The following is a 19,986-nucleotide window of genomic DNA, read 5'->3' on the forward strand; positions in this document are numbered from 1 at the left end:
TTTTAAAAATAGACTTTATCGTAATTTAAAGTTCTCTTATTAAATACTAAAATAATGAATCACCTAATAAAAATACTTTCTTTAGTACGTAAATTTTACTTTTAGAAATAATTAAATTTGGAATTAGTGTAGTGCTTTATAAAATAGAAAAAGAAGCCTAAAAACGGTAATTTGAAAATATTTAAGATACTAGATTTCTAAAATCAAAAATGGATTACAGTTCTAATAGAAAGAAAAAGTTAGGATAATTATAGTAATTTAGATGATAAGAATTTTATGCAATGATGTAGGAAAAGGTGAGTCGGCAAACTCACAAGAAGATAAGGAAAACAAATAAATTAAGTCAATTTTTCATCTTAAGATTACATTTTAAGATAAAAATCTGCCATTAATAAAACCACTACTATTAGTAGATTAAATATCTCACAAAGTGCAGATCATTTTTTAAAAAGAAAAGGAATTTCTTTTTACTATAAAGTAATTAAGATACTTGAATAAAGAGTGAATTTTATTAAATATGAGTTCACAGCTAATGTATTTAAACTACTTAATTTTATGATTTCCCAAGAAATTACTTAATGATTAATGTTAAATCCGATTGCTAGACAACTGGAATTAGGAACCATAATTAGTGATTAAATTTGAACCATATTTGCCTACGTAGTGGATTTGGTAAATTTAGACCACATAATAAAAAAATTATATCATAAAATGCTTGATAATTTTGTTCGTGTGATTTCTGTTTTTCACAAATATTTATATATTTATTAATTAATCTAATTTAATTATAATATTATAGTTAAATGATATTAACTTCAAAGCTGCTACTTGATAATATATAGAGTGTTTGTTAAACGTAAACCATAAAAGCAACCCAATTTAATGAAAAATAATGCGCTTCGTTTAATGCTATTTTTATAAATATTACATTTGTGCAAAGGAATATTGAGATCAAATTTTTTTTGTAACAAATGTTAAAAGTGATTACCACTTTCATCAATGCAAGCCTTTACCTCTTCTCTTTTTCATATTTCATTCAACCTTCGAAGTATACCTCTTCCAATTATGGAGTTATGTTCAGTTCATAAATTTCTTGTGGATTATTTTTAAATACACAACCTTCTAAATATCTTTAGAAAAAAAAATCAGCAGAGAAAGATCAGTTGACTTTTTTTCCTGTTTTAGCCTTTGGTAATTACCTTTCAGATAGTACTTCAGAGGATGAATGAGGATGATATGTATGAGTGTAAATGAAATGTAGTCTTGTATAGTCTCACAACTATTCCTGAAATGTGTGGTTAATTGAAACCCAACCACCAAAGAACACCGATATCCACAATCTAGTATTCAAATCCGTGTAAAAATAACAGAATTTACTAGAACTTGAACGCTGGAACTTTCGACATCCAAATCAGCTGATTTGGAAAGATGCATTAACCACTAGACTAACCCGGTGTGTAAGATCACGTTACCTAGCAGGTCATACGCCAGTCGATATTACTCTTTCACCAAAGAAATTTCTCAAAAGGTCGATTGTTGCTCTTGCCGTGTGGCATTTGGCCCTGTCATTCTTTGACCCTGACCCAGTTATTCTTCGCCTGGAAATTACACAAAAAAATACCAATTTTCTGTAGGTGTAGAGGTCGTGAATGGATGATGTGAGGATTGTTAGAGCTTCAATAGCGATTTTACAAACTATTAACATAACCATTCAAATGAAACCAAGCCTCATCTGTAAAAAATATAATATCCAATACTTTACTCTTCCAAACAATATTTAACTAACAATGTCATAACAACATTGCTTATCCAAACAAACTGATTAAATCATTGATAGTAGTGGAGCCTAGCAGCATAATCAACCGGCTGTAATTCATGTAATACATGAATTCTGTATAGCTTTAAATTAAGTAGCCAAGCCGCTTTAAAGGTACTGCACAGATATATTTCTTTTTGTTGCGCAAGCTTTCGTAATGATTTGTTAGGTGAGTATAGAAAGCTTATCCTAACGTCTTCCAATGTTTCGTCATTAAGTACTGAACGTTTCCCGCTATGTCTCTGATATTTCTCTATATTTCTTTATGAAAAGTTGAACTGAAGATTTATTTGGTGCATTCTTACTATGATTAAAACAAAAACAAAACAAAAAACAAAAGATTCAGTTGTTAAATAATTTTCCACAACTAACTGTTCACAAAAAAGAAATAGAATATTATATCAGCTGATTATAAAACAAGAATGGGTGGTGCAGCCAACCTCCTCACCCGAAATTATTGTATTAAGTTTTCTAAAAAGTATTTTGCTTGGGTTACGTTTTAAAACAAACACACATCACTTGTTAAATTTATGTGGGAATTAAAATTCAGTACTTGTGTTCGGAGAGACACTAAATTATCTCCCTGTATTTTTTCTTTTTTATATGTGTTTCGATTAATCAATTTATTAATTAATTAATGTAAAAAGTATAGTACTTACTATTGTTACTGATATTGTTGATAACATATCAAAAAAGTGACCTTTTTTGTATATAGAGACGAAAACAAAGATGTAAGAAAAAAAATTTAATCTCAAATTAGACTCTTGAACTGAATTTATTGCACATAATAATTTAAAAAGTAATGCGCATATCTTTTGTTGAAAGTAAATGAACTCTTCTGTCTCAAGAATTATCTACTTTGTACTGAAGAAAACTAGTAACCAGAATGTAATTCAGATTACACTTATCTGTAGTAATGCTTCATAGGCGCAATATTAAAATTAATAAAATATGTAACAGGGGAAAAAGAAACGAACTGAATTATATACTTATAATGAACAAATAACAATTGTAACTTATAAAAACAATTGTTAGCAAAGAAAGGAAGTAAAATATTTTTGATTCTTTAAACATTTGAGTTTAAATTTCAAAGCAATATACATTTTTATAATAAAGATCATGTAGATATCCAGAAATTCGTCAACTGGAATTTTTTGCTTGGAGATTTATTAAAAGTTGTGATTACCAAAGAAAACTTTGAGATTTGGAAGATTTAGAGCAGAGAATTTTTGAAGTGCTGATCAATAACGCCACAGATGCCCCTAAACACCTGGCAAGAGTTAGATTACCGACTAGTTGTCTGTCGATTTATAAAACGTGCATAAATTGAACTTGACTAACCTATATTAAAACTTGGTGAGATGCTGTGTTTATTAAAAAAAAATTATTAAATTATATTAGCTGATTCTTTAATGTAAGCTGTTACTTTTGGATACTTTTACGCCGGACACTCTTTACTGTTGAAGAATGAACAGACAAAATTAAGGTGATCATTTTTTTACACGCCTTCTTTTTAATATTAAAATTAACCCATTACTTTATGTTTTAAAATAAAACTTCACGTTGCAAATAAATAATTTGAATTTTTCGAAAATTTACTTTACCTGTTTACCCACCGTTACTGGCTAGAGAACGTTGTACTCACCCTACATCCTTTTTTTGTTATAGTTTTTTTCATACATACAGTTCTTAGAAATACGACTGAGTATGTACCTTTGATATTGGATGTTTAGAGATATTAATCTTTATTTCTTGTATTTTTTGTTGATGTTTTCAGAATTTGTTTATTCATTGTCATATCGAGAAGGGCAGTGCTCAGTAGCTCAGTAGCTAGTAATTGTGTTACGTAAAAGTTCAGTTTTTTCAACTGAAATTTATGCTTTCAATATTTTTTTTTTGCCACAAAACGCAAGTTTATGCTCTTATTGCCCACATAAATAGAAGAGGAAAACAAAAGTGAGGGGTGTAAAATTTCATTCTGCTATTTTTAGGGAGCATACGTTACAATCTGCAAAAAGCGCAATAAAAAGAAGGGACTATACACCGAAAGCGGTGATAAGCCAAAATATTACTCTATTTATATTAATTGAACTAATTTAGCTATATGGGATACCGTTTACCAAAAATGTAACAAAAATCATTCACTGATTTGTTGTGGGTTTGTGTGTAACGAAAAGTAATATTCCTATAGAGAAGTGGCGGCTCGCGTATAGGTACTGTGAAACTGCAGGAAACTATAGGTACAAGTGAAACTATTTTCACTTGGTATTCAGAACATTTTTTATTCTCTGTATTTTTTTTTTTAAATAAGTGCTTTTATACAATTTTAAATGTAATTTTATACACTTCCTAAGATATGTAAAAAAAATATTAAAATAAAGTTGTGATGTTTATTTCACTTTTACTGTTTTTTTGTTTTTTTTATTGTTATCATTTTTTATAGTGTTAGAGGATTTTATTATCAATATTAGTTTTTTTCCATAGAATCGTTGGATATATTTTTTTCTTTGCTTACGGTGACATGAAAAAAAATATAATACCTTTTGTTTTAGAAATATGGTTAATGACACCATATCTATCCGTTATTTTTTACATAAAGACACTTAGTAAGAATATAATATATTCTGATACATGTAAATTAACTGATAATAAGTTTCTTGTATACCGTAGGAATTGAGTCAACTCTCATCTCCAGGTTTACATACCTGGACATGTTTTGAAAGTTCTTTAAAAATTCTTAATAATAAAGAAATTCATTTTTGCTTTTTATTGGTTCTAATGTTCGTGACTTCTAAAGGAATAATTCATTAAAAAAAATAACTTTTAAAACTATTATGGATTTGCATATAGTTAAGATATTCAATATAAAACTTGTTTACAGATATACAATTTAACTGTCAATGAATATATTGAGTAATTTGCACTGGTAAAATAAGCAAGAAGGTTTAAAAAAGAAGTAGAAGGTTTCGAAGTATAAGATAATGGAATCAAGTATAAGAACAAGCAATATGAGATTCAACTTAGATGACGAATGCTGAAAACAATTAATAAAAAAATAAAACAATGAAAAACGCTAAATACTAACATACTGCAAGATCCTACCAAAAGATTTTCTAACAGAATATTATATGGTGACATCTGATAACTTGTTATTCATCCTCATTAAAATATCAGTTACTATAATATAATTAAAATATTCTGCAATAGTATCTGTCACATTTAACAGAATTAACGGGGTTTGTGTGTGAGGAAAAGTAATATTCCTATAGAGAAGTGGCGGCTCGCGTATAGGTACTGTGAAACTGCAGTATCTCCTATTGGTATTATCGATAAAATTTAATATAATGAGTCCTTTTTTCTTTAATTCTTTCTTTATACTTGTACAATATATAATAATCTTAATGTCAGTAGCTACCCACAGTTTATGAAAAAGATACTAAAATCTTTGTGTGGAACTGTGCGATTCACAGTTCCAGTGGCGTAGTGTTTGGCCGTTGTGCGCATGCACACATAGGAACCTGCACGCAAGGCTGCGAGGGAGAGAGAGAACTGACGCTTTCGCAGTGCCGACCCTGGCGTGCTGCTGGATTTTTACTCCGCGTATGTGTGAGAAACATTCCTTGTTCGTTTCTTTTTTTAGTTTAGTCAGTGGAAGGAATATGAAAGTAATTTAGTTATGTTTTCAGTAGTGATCAGAATATGGCGGAAAGCAAGGGCTCTTTGATTGCGAAATCAGTCCAAAAGTACGCTAAAAGTCCAAAAGTCCAAAAGAGAAGGTAATTAGTAAAAAATAATTACGTATTTTTTTCTGAGTACATAGAAATTTAAATTAAACAGCATTGGACTATAGTGTTTTTATGCGGACATTGTATTAAGTTATTATCTAATAATACTAAAATATGATATCTGTTTTGACATTTTATTATTTATTCGGTTAAACCGAATACGGTTTTCAAGCGCAATATGCTTAAAAACCGTGTACCATATTCTTGAATGTGATAAAGTGTAGAATTAGATTATTATCCTACTTCCAGCTATTCTATTTGATTCATTTTTTTCGGTTCTTTTATTTTACAGAAAACTTTAACGTGGCTTGAAACGGATCAGAAAAAAAATTTTCTGGAGCAGCATCCCCACTAATTTTAGCTACCAGCCGCTTCTACACTTTAGAGTAAATTTCAAAAACGTTTAATCTAACCTACTTCTCATGAATAAGTTTCAGCCAGAAATAGAGGACTCAACCCTTGAATTCTTTTTCAGACGTGTACACCTTTACTTACTGAATCCCTTGGCTTAACAGAACAACGTTTCTGTAAATCAAAATTTCAGGGATTTATAGAAGTATTCGGACTAGTTTTTCTTCTGTGTGGGATAAATAAACCTTCTGTACTGTAATAGGTATTATATGTATTCTCAAACATAAGCTGATTTGGGTTGCAAGCCTGACAACTAACTAAACTAATTATTCACCTGACTTAGATTAGAAGCAAGATTAAGCTCAAAGACCATTTACAAATATTATACCTACAGCCTAGTCTTAGTAATTTTTTTGTAGATTATATCGGCAGGTAATACGGGAAGTGTGTGTGAGTGTATGTGTGTGTGTATGTGTGTGCGTGTGTTTGTGTATACATATGTATATTCGGAGAATTATCTGTACAAATTTGATGTCTTATTACAAAAAAAATAATACTCTTATTAATGAATGGTTGGGCTCTGTTTAAGAGGTAACTCGTAAAGTTTCCCTCGGCAAATTCTAGATAGCGCTGTGATTGTATACTGTGATTGTAATCGCATACGTCAGTCGCCATGAATCCACAGAAGACAGCACAATTTTAGAGTGATTTATTGAAACAAAATCAGACACAAAAGTTCAACGCAATTGTAAAATTCGGTATTACTTGAAACCACTCTTTAGAACAAATATTCGTTCGCGGTTAAAGAAACTGCAGTGTAGAACGTAAGAAGGGTGCAGGCAGGCCAGAACATCAGGTGAAAAATTGGAGATAATTCGTCAGTCCTTTGTTCGCAGTCTTGGGAAGTCAACTCGGAGTGCAGCGCGTGAGTTAAATCTTCGGCGATTTACCGCTTACGAGGTTTTGAAAAAACGATTAAAATTATCCTTATAAATTACAAATATTGCAGCACATTCTACCACAATATCATCCTGGTAGAAAGGGATTTGCTGTGGAAATGACTGAAAGAATGGAAAATGATGATTGTTACCTGAAAAATTTTATGTTCACAGACGAGGATACATTTCATGTGTCTGAAAAAACAACGAGCAGAATGTTTGAACATTGAGATCAAAGGACCTACATGTTACACTTGATCGTATTAGAGATTACCCAAAAATTAATGTTTGGTGCGGACTGCTTCACGATTGTGTGATCGGACCTTTTCTCTTTGCGGAAATGGCAGTTAGCGCGAATATCTACCTGGACTTATTAAAAGGATTTTTTTACCCCAGCTTGAAGAGTTACAACCTGAAATCATATTCTAACAAGATGGAACGCCGCCGCATTGGGGTTTATTAGTGCGTGAATCCCTCATGACTTCATTTCAATGAAGACTTTCAGTACCGGTAGTTTAGTAATTAATAATTTGACTAAATTTTTATGTTACACCGATTGTGGAATTTTGCTCCAAGTTCTGGAGTAGTAATATGCTGTCCACCAATTATCGGGTGGAGAATGTCCAAATTCTTTCATGAAATATTTGTTATTTCTATGGTTTACCCAGCCTAGTGACCTTATGACAGCTAGAATAAATCATTAGGATTGTAAATCTTAAAGAACCATCCTAAGAGCACTATAAGTATAATAACTCAAGAATTGAATATCGATGGGCGTGCCACGATTCTGGGAATTATATAATTTTTTTGTAATAGGTAACATTACATTACTATTTTTTTTAATATTTTGTTGTTTACTATTTTTTGTGGGCTGGAGGTAGAAATTCAACTCCTATATCGCAATATTTCCAAGAGGTAAATGAAATAACTGACAAATGGTGTTTTTTACGCAGTAATTATCATCTTTTAGGGATGATAAACTATTATTTTAATTAATAAAATATTTAAAGGAAAATTCGGCAAATTTTTATTTATTTTCATGGTCAAGTGTAGACAACTGTTAAAGTGGTTTAATGTTATTTATTCGGTGTTTTTATGTTTGTTATCTATTTGACACATGCAATTATCTATAAATAACCAAATATTTATATCTTTGTTATATATTTGTGTATGAGTATAGTTAAAATTTATTTATGCTCGAAATTAATACAAAAATATTTAAACGCAATGCGAGTGTGCAAAATATTCCGTTCAAATAGGGCTCCTGATTAGTTGGATTTAACGTCATACAACTGAATCAGTATTATTATATTTTGGTTAAAAAAATTATAAATTATAAAAAGTCGTTTATTTATTACCTGAGAAGCTTCTATTACAGTTACCCTACAGAGGTCGTTAGCCTTCATCTCCCATATTTTTGCCGATTGCCTTTCTACTGTCAGTTCCAATACTTTGTCTCCGGACAAAGCGTTAAACCTCTTTTCATCATATTCGGCTTGATTAACTTGAGCTGCTTTCGGGTGAGCATAACAAACTACCGGGTCGTGCTTTGGAAATGTTCGAGGCTTGAAATCTCGGCCACACCAACCGCTACTCATATTTTCGTTTTTCAGTGACTGGAAAAAATTATGAAATAATAATAAAAAAAAAAACACAGACTAACAAATAAATATCAGGCTAATTTTGACTGAATATTGTTACCTCAGATTAATTTTAAACTCTTTCTCTAAATAATTACTGATAAATTAATTTACAATTAAATTAAATTACTTTTTGCAAATCAATTTTATTTTATTAAAACCACTTACTGTTGTACTTCTACATATTTTCTTTATGAATCAGATGTATCGCACTTAATTGAATACTAAAAGCGAAACTGACTATCTTTTTCCAACAAGGAATATACGAGCAATACCACAATAATAAGTAGTTTTAGTGGTTTAAAATCTTATAATTTGCACTTTATAAATGCTAACACTTGTTAATTTTCTAAATACAATGATTTATATTTTTTAAATTTATTTTATTATTTTTACACGACTGCCTAAAAAGTATTGTAATGTATTTAGGGTGTATGTATGTATTTATGTGTGCTTCTTCCACCGTAGTAGCTCAACGACTGAACCGATTTAGATTATGACCCCGCGTCAGAACCCTTACTTTAACGGGACTGACATAGTCTATACAAATATATATATATATGTAGTAGTAGAGATTTGCTGTTTGAAGTACAAACTTTAATGAACTATGAACTGTAGGATCTACCACTGTGTGAACTGGGTTTGAACTGATTTGAATCAATCGAATGAATAACATAGCAAAAATAATAGAACTAAATTTACATTAAATAAAATAAAATAATATTAAATAATTTTTTTAAATTTCTGTTTAATATTAATGGGTTTCCGTTGTGGACTGCATGTGAGGCAAGAGTGGGAGATGATGCAAGCACCTCGTGCGAAACTAGATCAATCATCACAATCAACTGGTAACAAACGAGGGATCCTTGTGAGGCTGTTTCGGGAGGTGCAATGGGGTGCTCTTATAATACCTCTACAAACAATCGTCCTATTTTTAAAATTCAAACTGGGTATTTGTCAGTAGGTTGAAGGCTAAGTTTTGCCTACACCAAGTACACTCTCGATTTAATCGATTACGGTTATTCGGAAATGTTATTACATATTCACAACCAGTCTTCCAATTTTCAAAATTTAAACCGGGTATTTGCTAACATAATACTAAATCACGATGTAACCAAACCAGAACAAAAAGAGTGATGTTTCTCAGCAATGTCTTTTTTAATTTACAGAGTTGTGTTTTTTAATTTTTAATATTTATCTTTTGTATACTTTTAATTATCAATTATTACTGCTATTTCAAATTATGTAGCTTTCTATATATATGAGCATAATACTGTAACAGAATTCTACAATACAAAGTAAAAATAAGAAGATTTTGGAACATTTACAAGTGCATAGATACTTGCATGACACTTATAGAATTCACGATACTGTCTCATTTCGCCAGCCTTCCGCTCTTAAGTCATTTTTTACTATTTTACTACTATTTTTATTTAATTTAATAATATTTTAACATAAGTCAAGCACTATAAAAGTCAATCCTTTTTCTTCATTAAAAATTAGGTCAGATAATAAAGTTCATTTTAGTAGTTTCTATTAAATATTAAATGCTATAACCCCATCGGTGTTATAGCCCATCGTCCAATTTCAAATTCAATATTGTATACCTCCTCGCTCACTGTACGTTTAAATTTCGAAAAATCTTTTAAGATTTTCAATTTTTTGAAAATTTTTTAAATATTTCAGGACAAAGAAAATGATAATAATTTATTTAAATTCCCCATGCAATAAATACGTTTCTATTAATAATTTTATACCCTATCTTTAAAATCTATTAATTCCAATTAAGATTTTCCTAATTTTTATTATTTTTAAATTTTCAAACCATCTCGTAATTACTAGGGCGATTTTCGTCATTCAAAATTCATTAGTTTTACAATTTTCTAAAAATTAATTTGAATTTTTTTTCATTTTTCTTCAAATTTAATTTTATTCTTTTCAAATTTTGTTCTATATTAAAAATAATTTTATAGCAGAGTTTCCATGCCACTAGGTAATGCAATTTAGAAGATAAACCATCCAATAATAATTCTCTGGTCTGATCAGGTGAGTTTAAAAATCTCGGGTTTTTTTTAATACAAATTTTTAAAAAAAGATTAAGTTTTTAAAATATTTATTTTAAAATATTAATAAAAGTTGCCCTGAGAAATGGATCGGTCGTCAAGGTTCTTGGTGGTCAGATAGGCCACCAAGATCGCCTGATCCAACACCTTAAGAATTTGCGTCTGGGGAAGAGTGAAAAATATTGAAAATATTTATTTTATTGCAAATAAAAAATCCTTCTCGTGAGAAAATAATTGTCTGTATTATGGATGCAGCTGAGCAACTTAACAACAGCCCTGGAGAAGTAAAAGAGCTACAAATGCAGTACAGAAGGATGCCAAGAAATTTGTTGAAAATGGCGGTCTCATTTTTGAACATTTATTATAATCTGCTACGTATTATTCACTTTGGTCTAGTGTATTGTTACTAAAGAAAATTCGAATTTTTCTAACTTTTCTTTGTTTTATCCAAATTATCTTACACTATTTTGTTAAAAATTAAATTTTGTAAAAGATTTGTTTAATAGTACTATGCATTTATTAACCATATAACTGAGATATTGTACGTCAAATAGGGTTTTTTACCATAGTTTATTTGTTTTTACCCCAGATTTCTTAAAACCTACTGCAGATACGGTTCTGGGACCTACTTTATTCGATTTTTCAGTCAGAAGCCATAAGAAATCAATAATCTGCTCCTTAATTAACGTCCTAAAGTATGACCTCATTTCCCCGGAGTAGCTGAAATCTTTCATTAACCGGAAATCGCGTACAAAGCATTTTTGGATAGATGTTTACATGAAATTTTTCCATTATTTTCACGAGTAGAACAGATTATGAAAGTCTCAGAAGAACTTTGTAATACATCCTATATATTTTATAATATCTCTATATAAATCATGATTCCTACCTTCCTTGTGGTAAGAGAAGTCTCAGAGAAAAAACATTAATTAATTTTGAAAAAAAACATTTTTCAAATCTAATGTAAATATATTTTTAGATTAATAAATTTTTTACTTATAAAAATTGTTTATTTAAATATTTTTTTTATATTTTGGATGAAGAACACGTTTCTTCGTATTATTACAAAACTTACGAAAATTGACTCTTTTGCAGTAAAATAAATCAAGTCTGTCTTACATAATACAATAAACAAATTGTTAAAGAAAAAATCCATTTACGTTCATCTATACAATCATTCATGGAAACTAAATTTTATTTACATCTATCGTCTTGTTTGATATGATAAAGGAACCATTCCCTTAGGTGAATTCTATGTCAATTCTTTTATGTTGTAGTGAATTTTGAAATTTATTAAAAGTTTATCAGCCCGCAATTAACGGGAATGAATTTATCAATAAAGAAATCTATAACTTTTCGAAAATGACACTCTATGAGCTACCTCACTACTACTGTTCTAGAATTGCAGAATAAACGTTTTTCAGGTCTCTGACTAAATAAAAAGTTCCTAATCCATCAGATTTGTGGTAATTTGATTTTTTTCAAAACGATCAACATGTATTCCATAATTACGTGTCAATTTGACTGAGCTTAATAAGAGAATCACCACTTCGGATGAAGAAGAACATCATATCTGCGACCCCAAGTATGCAATATTTTATATTGATTACACTGCATTTCTATGCTGAGTAAAGCTTGGCAAAAAGATAATCGACTGCTTGGTAACTAAACCTACTACTAAAATAGAAAAGACTGTTTTATAGAAAAATATTTTTTTTCTACCAAATGAACCAGCTCTATAAACCAATACATGAAGTTTTACACACATTCCAATGTACTTTATCACTCAATCTACCGATAATACAGGGTGATTTTTTAGTCCTGTTACCCAATTGTTAATGTCTGGTAATTTCTTTCTAAGAAAGGGAAATTTTGTTTTGTGACATGAAGTTGGTAGCGCTACTCAACCGGTATAGAAACAGCAGGTGAGTTGATTCTCCTTGATCTGTGTAAACTTTTGTGCCGTTTCCGGTTGTGTTACGAACAGAATGTCTTTTACCATAGAACAACGAGTTTTCATTCTTGAACAATATTTTGCTACGAAATCGTACGCGAGTGTAAAAGAATTATTTCAAATTAAATTTGATGGTGTTCCTCCGCTAGAAAAAATGTCAATTTCTAGGCTAGCAAACCGATTTCGAGAGAAAGGTAGTGTTTGCGACACTACCTGTCGACCAACTCGCTTGACAGATGACGTTTTAGAGAATGTGAAAACAAGATTGCTCAATTCTCCACGGAAAAGATTACGAAAACTTTCCACGCAAGTCGGTTTGTCATATTCGAGTGTTCAGAAAGCTGCTAAAAAATTGAAATTGTATCCGTATCGCGTACGATTAGTCCAAGAGCTTCAGCCTCCAGATTTAAACAAGCGATTGCAATATTACCGTTGGTTTAGGTCACTCGTAAATGATAACAGAATCGAATTTTTAAACACAGTGTAGAAGCTTGGATCCGTCTCGATGGTTATGTGAACAGTCAAAACTGTCGAATTTGGGGCGGTTGAAAATCCTAACGCTTTACAAGACAAATCTTTGCATCCTAAAAAATTAGTGTATGGTGTGCGATATCTCGTCATCGTATAGTCGGACCCATATTCTTCGAACAGTCAGTAAATAGTGAAGTATACAGGAATATTGTGCGCCAATTTGTGTCCCTCCTGGAACCTCAAGAACGGTATTGCTGGTTTCTGCAAGACGGCGCTACGTGCCACACGTCTCGAGAAACCATGGATTTTCTGCAAGAGTTCTTTAATGATCGAATAATAAGCAAGTGCTTATGGCCTCCAAGGTCCCCAGACCTCACATATCCTGACTACTTTTTGCGAGGCTATATTAAGTCCGTGGCCTTAAAAAACAATCTTCACACTATTGATGAACTTAAAGTCAATATTACAGCCTTAATCACGTATATTTCCAATGCAACTCTAAAAAAGGTTTCTGCTAATATGCTGAAAAGAGTCTGTGCGTGTATAACCGCAAGGGGTAGGCATTTTGAGCATATTCTTTAACAATTATGCAAGTAGCAGCTTTTTATTAAATCTCTTTTGTAAGTAACAAATGCATTTTTTTATTCCACCCTTTTTTTTATTTTTTTTTAATTTTTAAAATTTCCCTTTCTTAAATTACATTTAAAATTGGGTAGCAGGACTAAAAAATCACTCTGTATAATAAGAAATTGTTTGCTATTAATTCTTTAAGTAGTAAATTACTTTAATGAATTTCAAATAATTTTGATTTTTCACTGGGTAAAATAGTATCAGCATACACAAATAAAAATATCACTTAACAAAATTCCTTTTGCTTAATCGGATATTTAAATAATAAGCATAATAAATTAGAAATTAGCGTCACTAATAAAGATCACACACGATCTTATAGTAACATCTTCATCTGAACACTTCTTTTTAGAAAGTATTCCTATAAGGTGTAAATATTTATACAAGCAGTAATTTAAGGGGTCATCTCCGAAAAATATAACGAAACTTGGGAAGTATTCCTAAAATTATTTTAAGAAAATTTGACTCAAAAATAATTTGAGAAAAACTTTTTCTCATAAACAATGCATATTCGGATTTATTCACAGAAATTGTGTATAAAATTCAACCACTCTTTCATTTCATGTTCCATTAACGAAGAAAATATAATAAATTCGATTAGAAGATTTTTAAAACATTTTTACTTGAGCAAGTGATTGTGGATTTTTTTTTATCTCAACCTTATTTAGTTATTAAATTTTCAATATTTTTTTCAATCTAACTACGTTATTTCGATATCGACGAGGACTCGTACACTGACTTTAACATTAAATTCCGGGAGATATTAAAGTTATATAGAATGGAAATTCCAAACCAAGCGGATTCTTTTATTTTATAATACAGCTATTAATAAAGTAACATTGCTTTAATATTACTTAATATAAGAACACACCATTATATAATATTTTAACCTAATACTTTATAGTTATTCAATGAGGAGAAAATTTGCTAAATAAAATAAAATACAATAACTCCATATTCCCCAATATTGTAATTTTCAATATTTAAATTTTGTGGAAAAATTATTCACGTTTATGTACTAAATTTTAAAAATTCTATCTTTAAGTTATTGACTAAATCAAATTACTTACTTTATTATCAAGAATGGTTTATACCAATACTATCTCGTTTTTAATCAGAATATTCACCCTTGCAGGTACCTCATACGAATGGCAGACCGAAAAATAACGTCAAATTAAATACATTTCACGTACTCGTATAGGAGTTAATCAAACCAAGTTCTGCGACCGTGATCGTATCTCCACAATGAACAACATACAATTCACTGACCACCAACCGCTCTTATCACAAACAATTGATGAATGAAGCAACGGTTATCATTTTGGAATGCTCTACACTATCCTACTGCTACTTAGATGTTGCCATAGAGTGTGAAATAATCCACAGCTATTCATTTGCAATATTACATTTGCCATTCATGTCTGTATCAAGCACACTCAACATTTCTGCATGTAAAGTATGTGATTCTACTCTTTCCATATCGAATTGATGAAGTTCCTGAGACTTGAGCTTTTTACTAAAAGAGAATATGGTCAGAGGATTCACACAGTCTTAAGCATGGTAAGACCTAATAGTAGAAAAGAGTACTTGCAGCGAAATATATTTAAAGATTTAAAGCGACATATTTAAAGATTTGAAGTCAAAATGTAATAATAGAGATACGGAGGAAAACTACATGTTACACAAAAGAAGATGAGTGAGCTGAAATACAAAGGATTTTGCAGAGAAAATCTCTCCATTTTAAAAAAAGAAAAGATTTATTTGTATGTTAACAAAAAACTCAAAAACCGCTGAACTAAATATAAGATGTAAACAGTAGCTTCATTATGTAATTCGGAGTGTCATAGGCTATATAGGAGAAACATTATTTATTAAAACCAGTAAATAATAAATAATCCGTTACCGTGCTGTACTTCTCATTCAGACCACTAGGTGGCGAGCCGCTCCCCAGATATTTTTCAATGGAGATATTTTCTACAGAAGTCTTACTGAAATTGAAGAAAACAACATAACGTGAGTGGTTCATAATCAATCCCAAACAAATGTATTGAAGATAAATTGATGAAAATTTATAATTTTTAATTTATTTATTCGTTCTTCTTACGGTATAAGTACACACTAGAAAGGACGTTTTGAAATTTCGAGTTTAAAGGAGTAAATTGAATAACAATGAAGTTTTCTATTTTTTTAATTTTTCTGTAACAAATGAAGATATCAACCTGATTTATGGTGAGTGCAATCTTTACGTGAATAGATTAATTTCTAGATTTTTGAAATTTGAATTTGATAAAAGGTAAAGAAAAGATTTGAACAATGATTCCAATTTTCCTAATCCCGAGTATGGTAAATAAGATATTCAGTTGATCTGGGCTGTAAATACTCTTCAAATAAATATCTAAATTTAAAACTCCGATTTTTTTAAGGGGTGCAACGGTATGCGGAATGGCGGTTCACCAACACAGCTACTGCTACTGTAACTGACTGCGCGACTGGCTGCACCTACCTCCGGTTACCTGAATAAAAATCATAAAAATAAAAAATTCCTTTTGGTATGCCGGAAGACGGAGGTAGAGTTCACCTAGGCAAAATAAGGGAGGTAGGTGAACTCGAATTGTACGAACTCGTATCAGACATAACTCCATATTTTACGGACATTACGTTTTCTCATTAGACTACAAGCTATTGCTAAATTTATCACGACATTCTTATGATTTTTCCTGAACTGCTTGGCAACAACCTATTTGAGGATTATTGGGAGAAAGAACACACTTCTGTTGTGGTGACATTTCACGCTCAAGATAAATATCATGCTTTGCCCGTGTCCTAAGGTATTTCTGCTGGTTTTCCTTGACCTACTGAAGACGAGTTTCTCTCTGTTGACTGAGGCGGGAATTGCCTTTATTTATGTCCTCACTTTCCCTCACCAAATATTGACTCACCCGTTTGGAGATTTTTCACTGTTGGTAACCTTTCTTCTTAAGTCTAGGCATATTTTTCAGATTAAGCAAGGATAACACAAAGAAAAATAACTCTTCTTGGCAATAAAATATTTTCACTTGAAAAAATTAAAATATACACAGTACTAAGCCACAGTAGTTTAAATGCGTTCACTTCAAATTCCGCAATACGACAATTATCCCTTATCCAAAGAGTAGTAGGAACTTAAATGAATTCGATATTTTACTTAATAAGGAAGTTATTTTAATAAGGAAGTTAAGCGATATTTTGTTTTTACGGGTGTTTGGTCATTCCTTGCTTTAAGGGTTGGTCATATCAAAAATTGTTACAGAAAAAATTTTTAGGTAATGTTTTGAGGACTAACGAACACTTTAAACCGATTCAATACTGTGTCTGTTTAGGGAGGTATGATAGTTTCTGTCTTTGAAACCACATTTTTTCCACCTCTGAACCAATTGTTGGCGATGTCAAAAATCTTTTCATGGATAAGTTTTAGGCCATTATCCAAAGAACAGTAGGAAAATTAAACTAATTCAGTATTTAACTTAATAAGAAAGCTATAGCGATATTTTGTTTTTTTTTTCGAAAAAGCCCATCATTTTCATCCCCATGTTCCAATTTTGCCCATTAACTAACTGATCCGAGATTTTTTGTCGTTACATTTTATGTATCAATTTGAAAGTGAGTGTCAAAATTACGGCAGTTATCGTATCCACAAGAAAGTGAAATATATATATAAGAGGTGTGTGATAAAAGTAATGAGACTGACTTTTTATTTACCAAAGTTTTAATTTTTTCAAACAAAATTATCCTCTTCAAAGTAGTTCCCTTGGGCAGCTATACATCGGCGGAGTCGTTGTTCCCACTCCTGGTAGCAGCGCTGGAAGGCTTCAACTGGTAGGGCTTTTAACTAGTCGGTCCCAGTTTTTTGAATGTTCTCCAGAGTTACAAAATGACGTCCTTTTAAGACATGTTTCAATTTCGGGAAAAGGAAAATTTCACAAGAATTCAAATCAGGTGAATAGGGGGTTTGAGGAACCATAGGAATGTGTTTTGAGGTCAAAACACATTGGCCGTGTAACACAGGGCATTGTCATGATGAAGCATCCACTTTTATGCAATATCTGGTTTCATGCGAATCACTCTTTTCCTGAGCCTTTCAAGGACACCTTTGAAAAACACCTGATTGACAGTTTCTCCTGGAGGAAAAAAATTTTATGCACGATACCCCTGCTGTCAAAAAAGCAAATCAGCACGGCTTTGATCTTTGATTTCCTCATTCGACATATTTTAAGCCGAGGAGATGACGGAGTGTGCCACTCTTCACTTTGCCGCTTTGTTTCAGGATCGTACTAAAATATCTAGGATTCATCACCTGAAGAATCACACGATTGAAGAATTCTTGGTTATTATCAATCCTCTCAAGAAGATCAACGCACACGTTTCTTCGATTGTCCTTCTGTTCAATTGTGAGGTTTTTTGGCACCAATTTCGGACAAACGTTTCGCGTGTCCAAATCGACTGTCAAAATTTGATGACCGGTGAAAGTGTTTAAATTTAACTGTTCACTCATCATCCTTATTGTTAAACGACAGTCTGATCTCAAAAGAACCCAAAAGAAAATATCTAGGATTCATCACCTGAAGAATCACACGATTGAAGAATTCTTGGTTATTATCAATCCTCTCAAGAAGATCAACGCACACGTTTCTTCGATTGTCCTTCTGTTCAATTGTGAGGTTTTTTGGCACCAATTTCGGACAAACGTTTCGCGTGTCCAAATCGACTGTCAAAATTTGATGACCGGTGAAAGTGTTTAAATTTAACTGTTCACTCATCATCCTTATTGTTAAACGACAGTCTGATCTCAAAAGAACCCTCACACGCTCAAAGCTTTCGTCAGATTTTGAAGTTGAAGGTCTCCCTGAGCGAGGTTGATCTTCAAAGTGTTCTCGGCCTACTAAAAATGATTTATGCCAACGGAAAACTTGTGCTCTTGATAAGCAATGTTCTTCATAGGCCTGTTTCAACTTTTCGAAGGTCACACTCGCGGATTTCCCAATCTAACGCAAAACATGATTGCACAACGTTGCTCTAAATTCCGATGCTCCATTTTCGTAACACAACTTCACTGACGGCGCTGTCAAATATAATGTGTTGGCTGGCTAAACGGAGTTGAAACTCGTACCGAGCATGTGGAAGGGATGAACAAACTGGTCTATCACACACCGGTAGACTCAGCGTTGCCAGATCGCTCGCAGTGTTATCAACCTCATTACTTTTCTCACACCCCTTGTATATATATATATATATATATATATATGTATGTATTATAAACATTTGGACTAACAGTGGTTTTGGGGTTTGGAGGATGTGAAAGGCGAAACTATATGTCGAAATTTTCCGGAAGTCGAATCATGGTACCCATTACAATAGGTAGCTTTCTTATGAAATCTACCTAAAAATCTAGCCGCGGTATAAAACGCAGCTAGTAACCATATAGCCCTGGTGAAGCTGCGATGGGAAGTTAGTATTATATAATAAAATACTAGAGCATAAAAGAGTAATAAAATATTACTATACTTACAAAGAAATTTATTGAAAATTGCAAATGATGGCGACTGATTTATTACTAACAAAATTAAATACTAATTAATGCTCTTAACTTGAAAATCTGATTTAGTACCTATTCACAAACAAAAATTCACTATTATTAGTAATTTGATTATTAACACTATTCCAGTAATTTGATTAAGTACTGGAGACATGAAATTATAAAGTGAAAATCTGAAAGTAATAATAACTGTCAAAGATTGTAACATTTAGAGAGTAAAAAAATTTGAAATAACAAACCAAATTTTAAGATTGTATTATCAATATTAATTATACGATTGTTTCATCTCGTGACCACTGGTTTGTGATATCTATGTTTAAAGTGATATCTACAATATTCTACAGTAAGTATATATTTGTAACAAAAAAAAAAAATTAGGTACGAATAATTCGATTCAAGTTTTCCAGAACGCATCTTGAGAGTATTTAAAACGTTACTCCCAGTAATGTTGAAATACCTACATATCTTCCTTCACCAAATAGAACTACATTAAATTAATGAAATAAATTATCATGTCTTTCTGACCACCGCTGTTCGTAAGATAGTTTCCTCATTATATATTATTAATTATTTACTTGAATTTTAATTTTTTCATTAAATGTTAGCAATATTTTTAAAATATTGATTCCTTTTAACCACTTCATTTTACCAATCGTTCGTACTAATCGTATCTTCGTTTGTACAACTTGTCAATTTGGCCTAATATTTGAAGTTGTCGCAGGTATTACGGACTACACAATTCAATTTTTAGTATCTATGTTTTCCG

General features: G+C 31.3%; 1 protein-coding gene across 4 annotated transcripts in view; it reads right to left on the reverse strand.

Annotated features, from left to right (window-relative positions):
• The window catches only part of LOC142320712 (uncharacterized), a 130,387-nt gene that overhangs the window by 45,350 nt on the left and 65,051 nt on the right, over positions 1 to 19,986 (reverse strand). For 2 of the 4 annotated variants that reach the window (XM_075358738.1, XM_075358737.1), the window contains exon 2: positions 8,249 to 8,506. In XM_075358738.1, coding sequence (XP_075214853.1) covers positions 8,249 to 8,488 — 240 coding nt within the window. In that variant the 5' untranslated portion in view covers positions 8,489 to 8,506. Of the gene's footprint in view, positions 1 to 8,248; positions 8,507 to 15,551; positions 15,637 to 19,193; positions 19,279 to 19,986 lie in introns of those variants that run through there. The other 2 variants (XM_075358741.1, XM_075358739.1) reach the window with 2 other exon arrangements.

The sequence above is a fragment of the Lycorma delicatula genome, chromosome 1, assembly GCF_047948215.1.
Source record: "Lycorma delicatula isolate Av1 chromosome 1, ASM4794821v1, whole genome shotgun sequence".
In the NCBI taxonomy this organism is placed as follows: domain Eukaryota; kingdom Metazoa; phylum Arthropoda; class Insecta; order Hemiptera; family Fulgoridae; genus Lycorma; species Lycorma delicatula.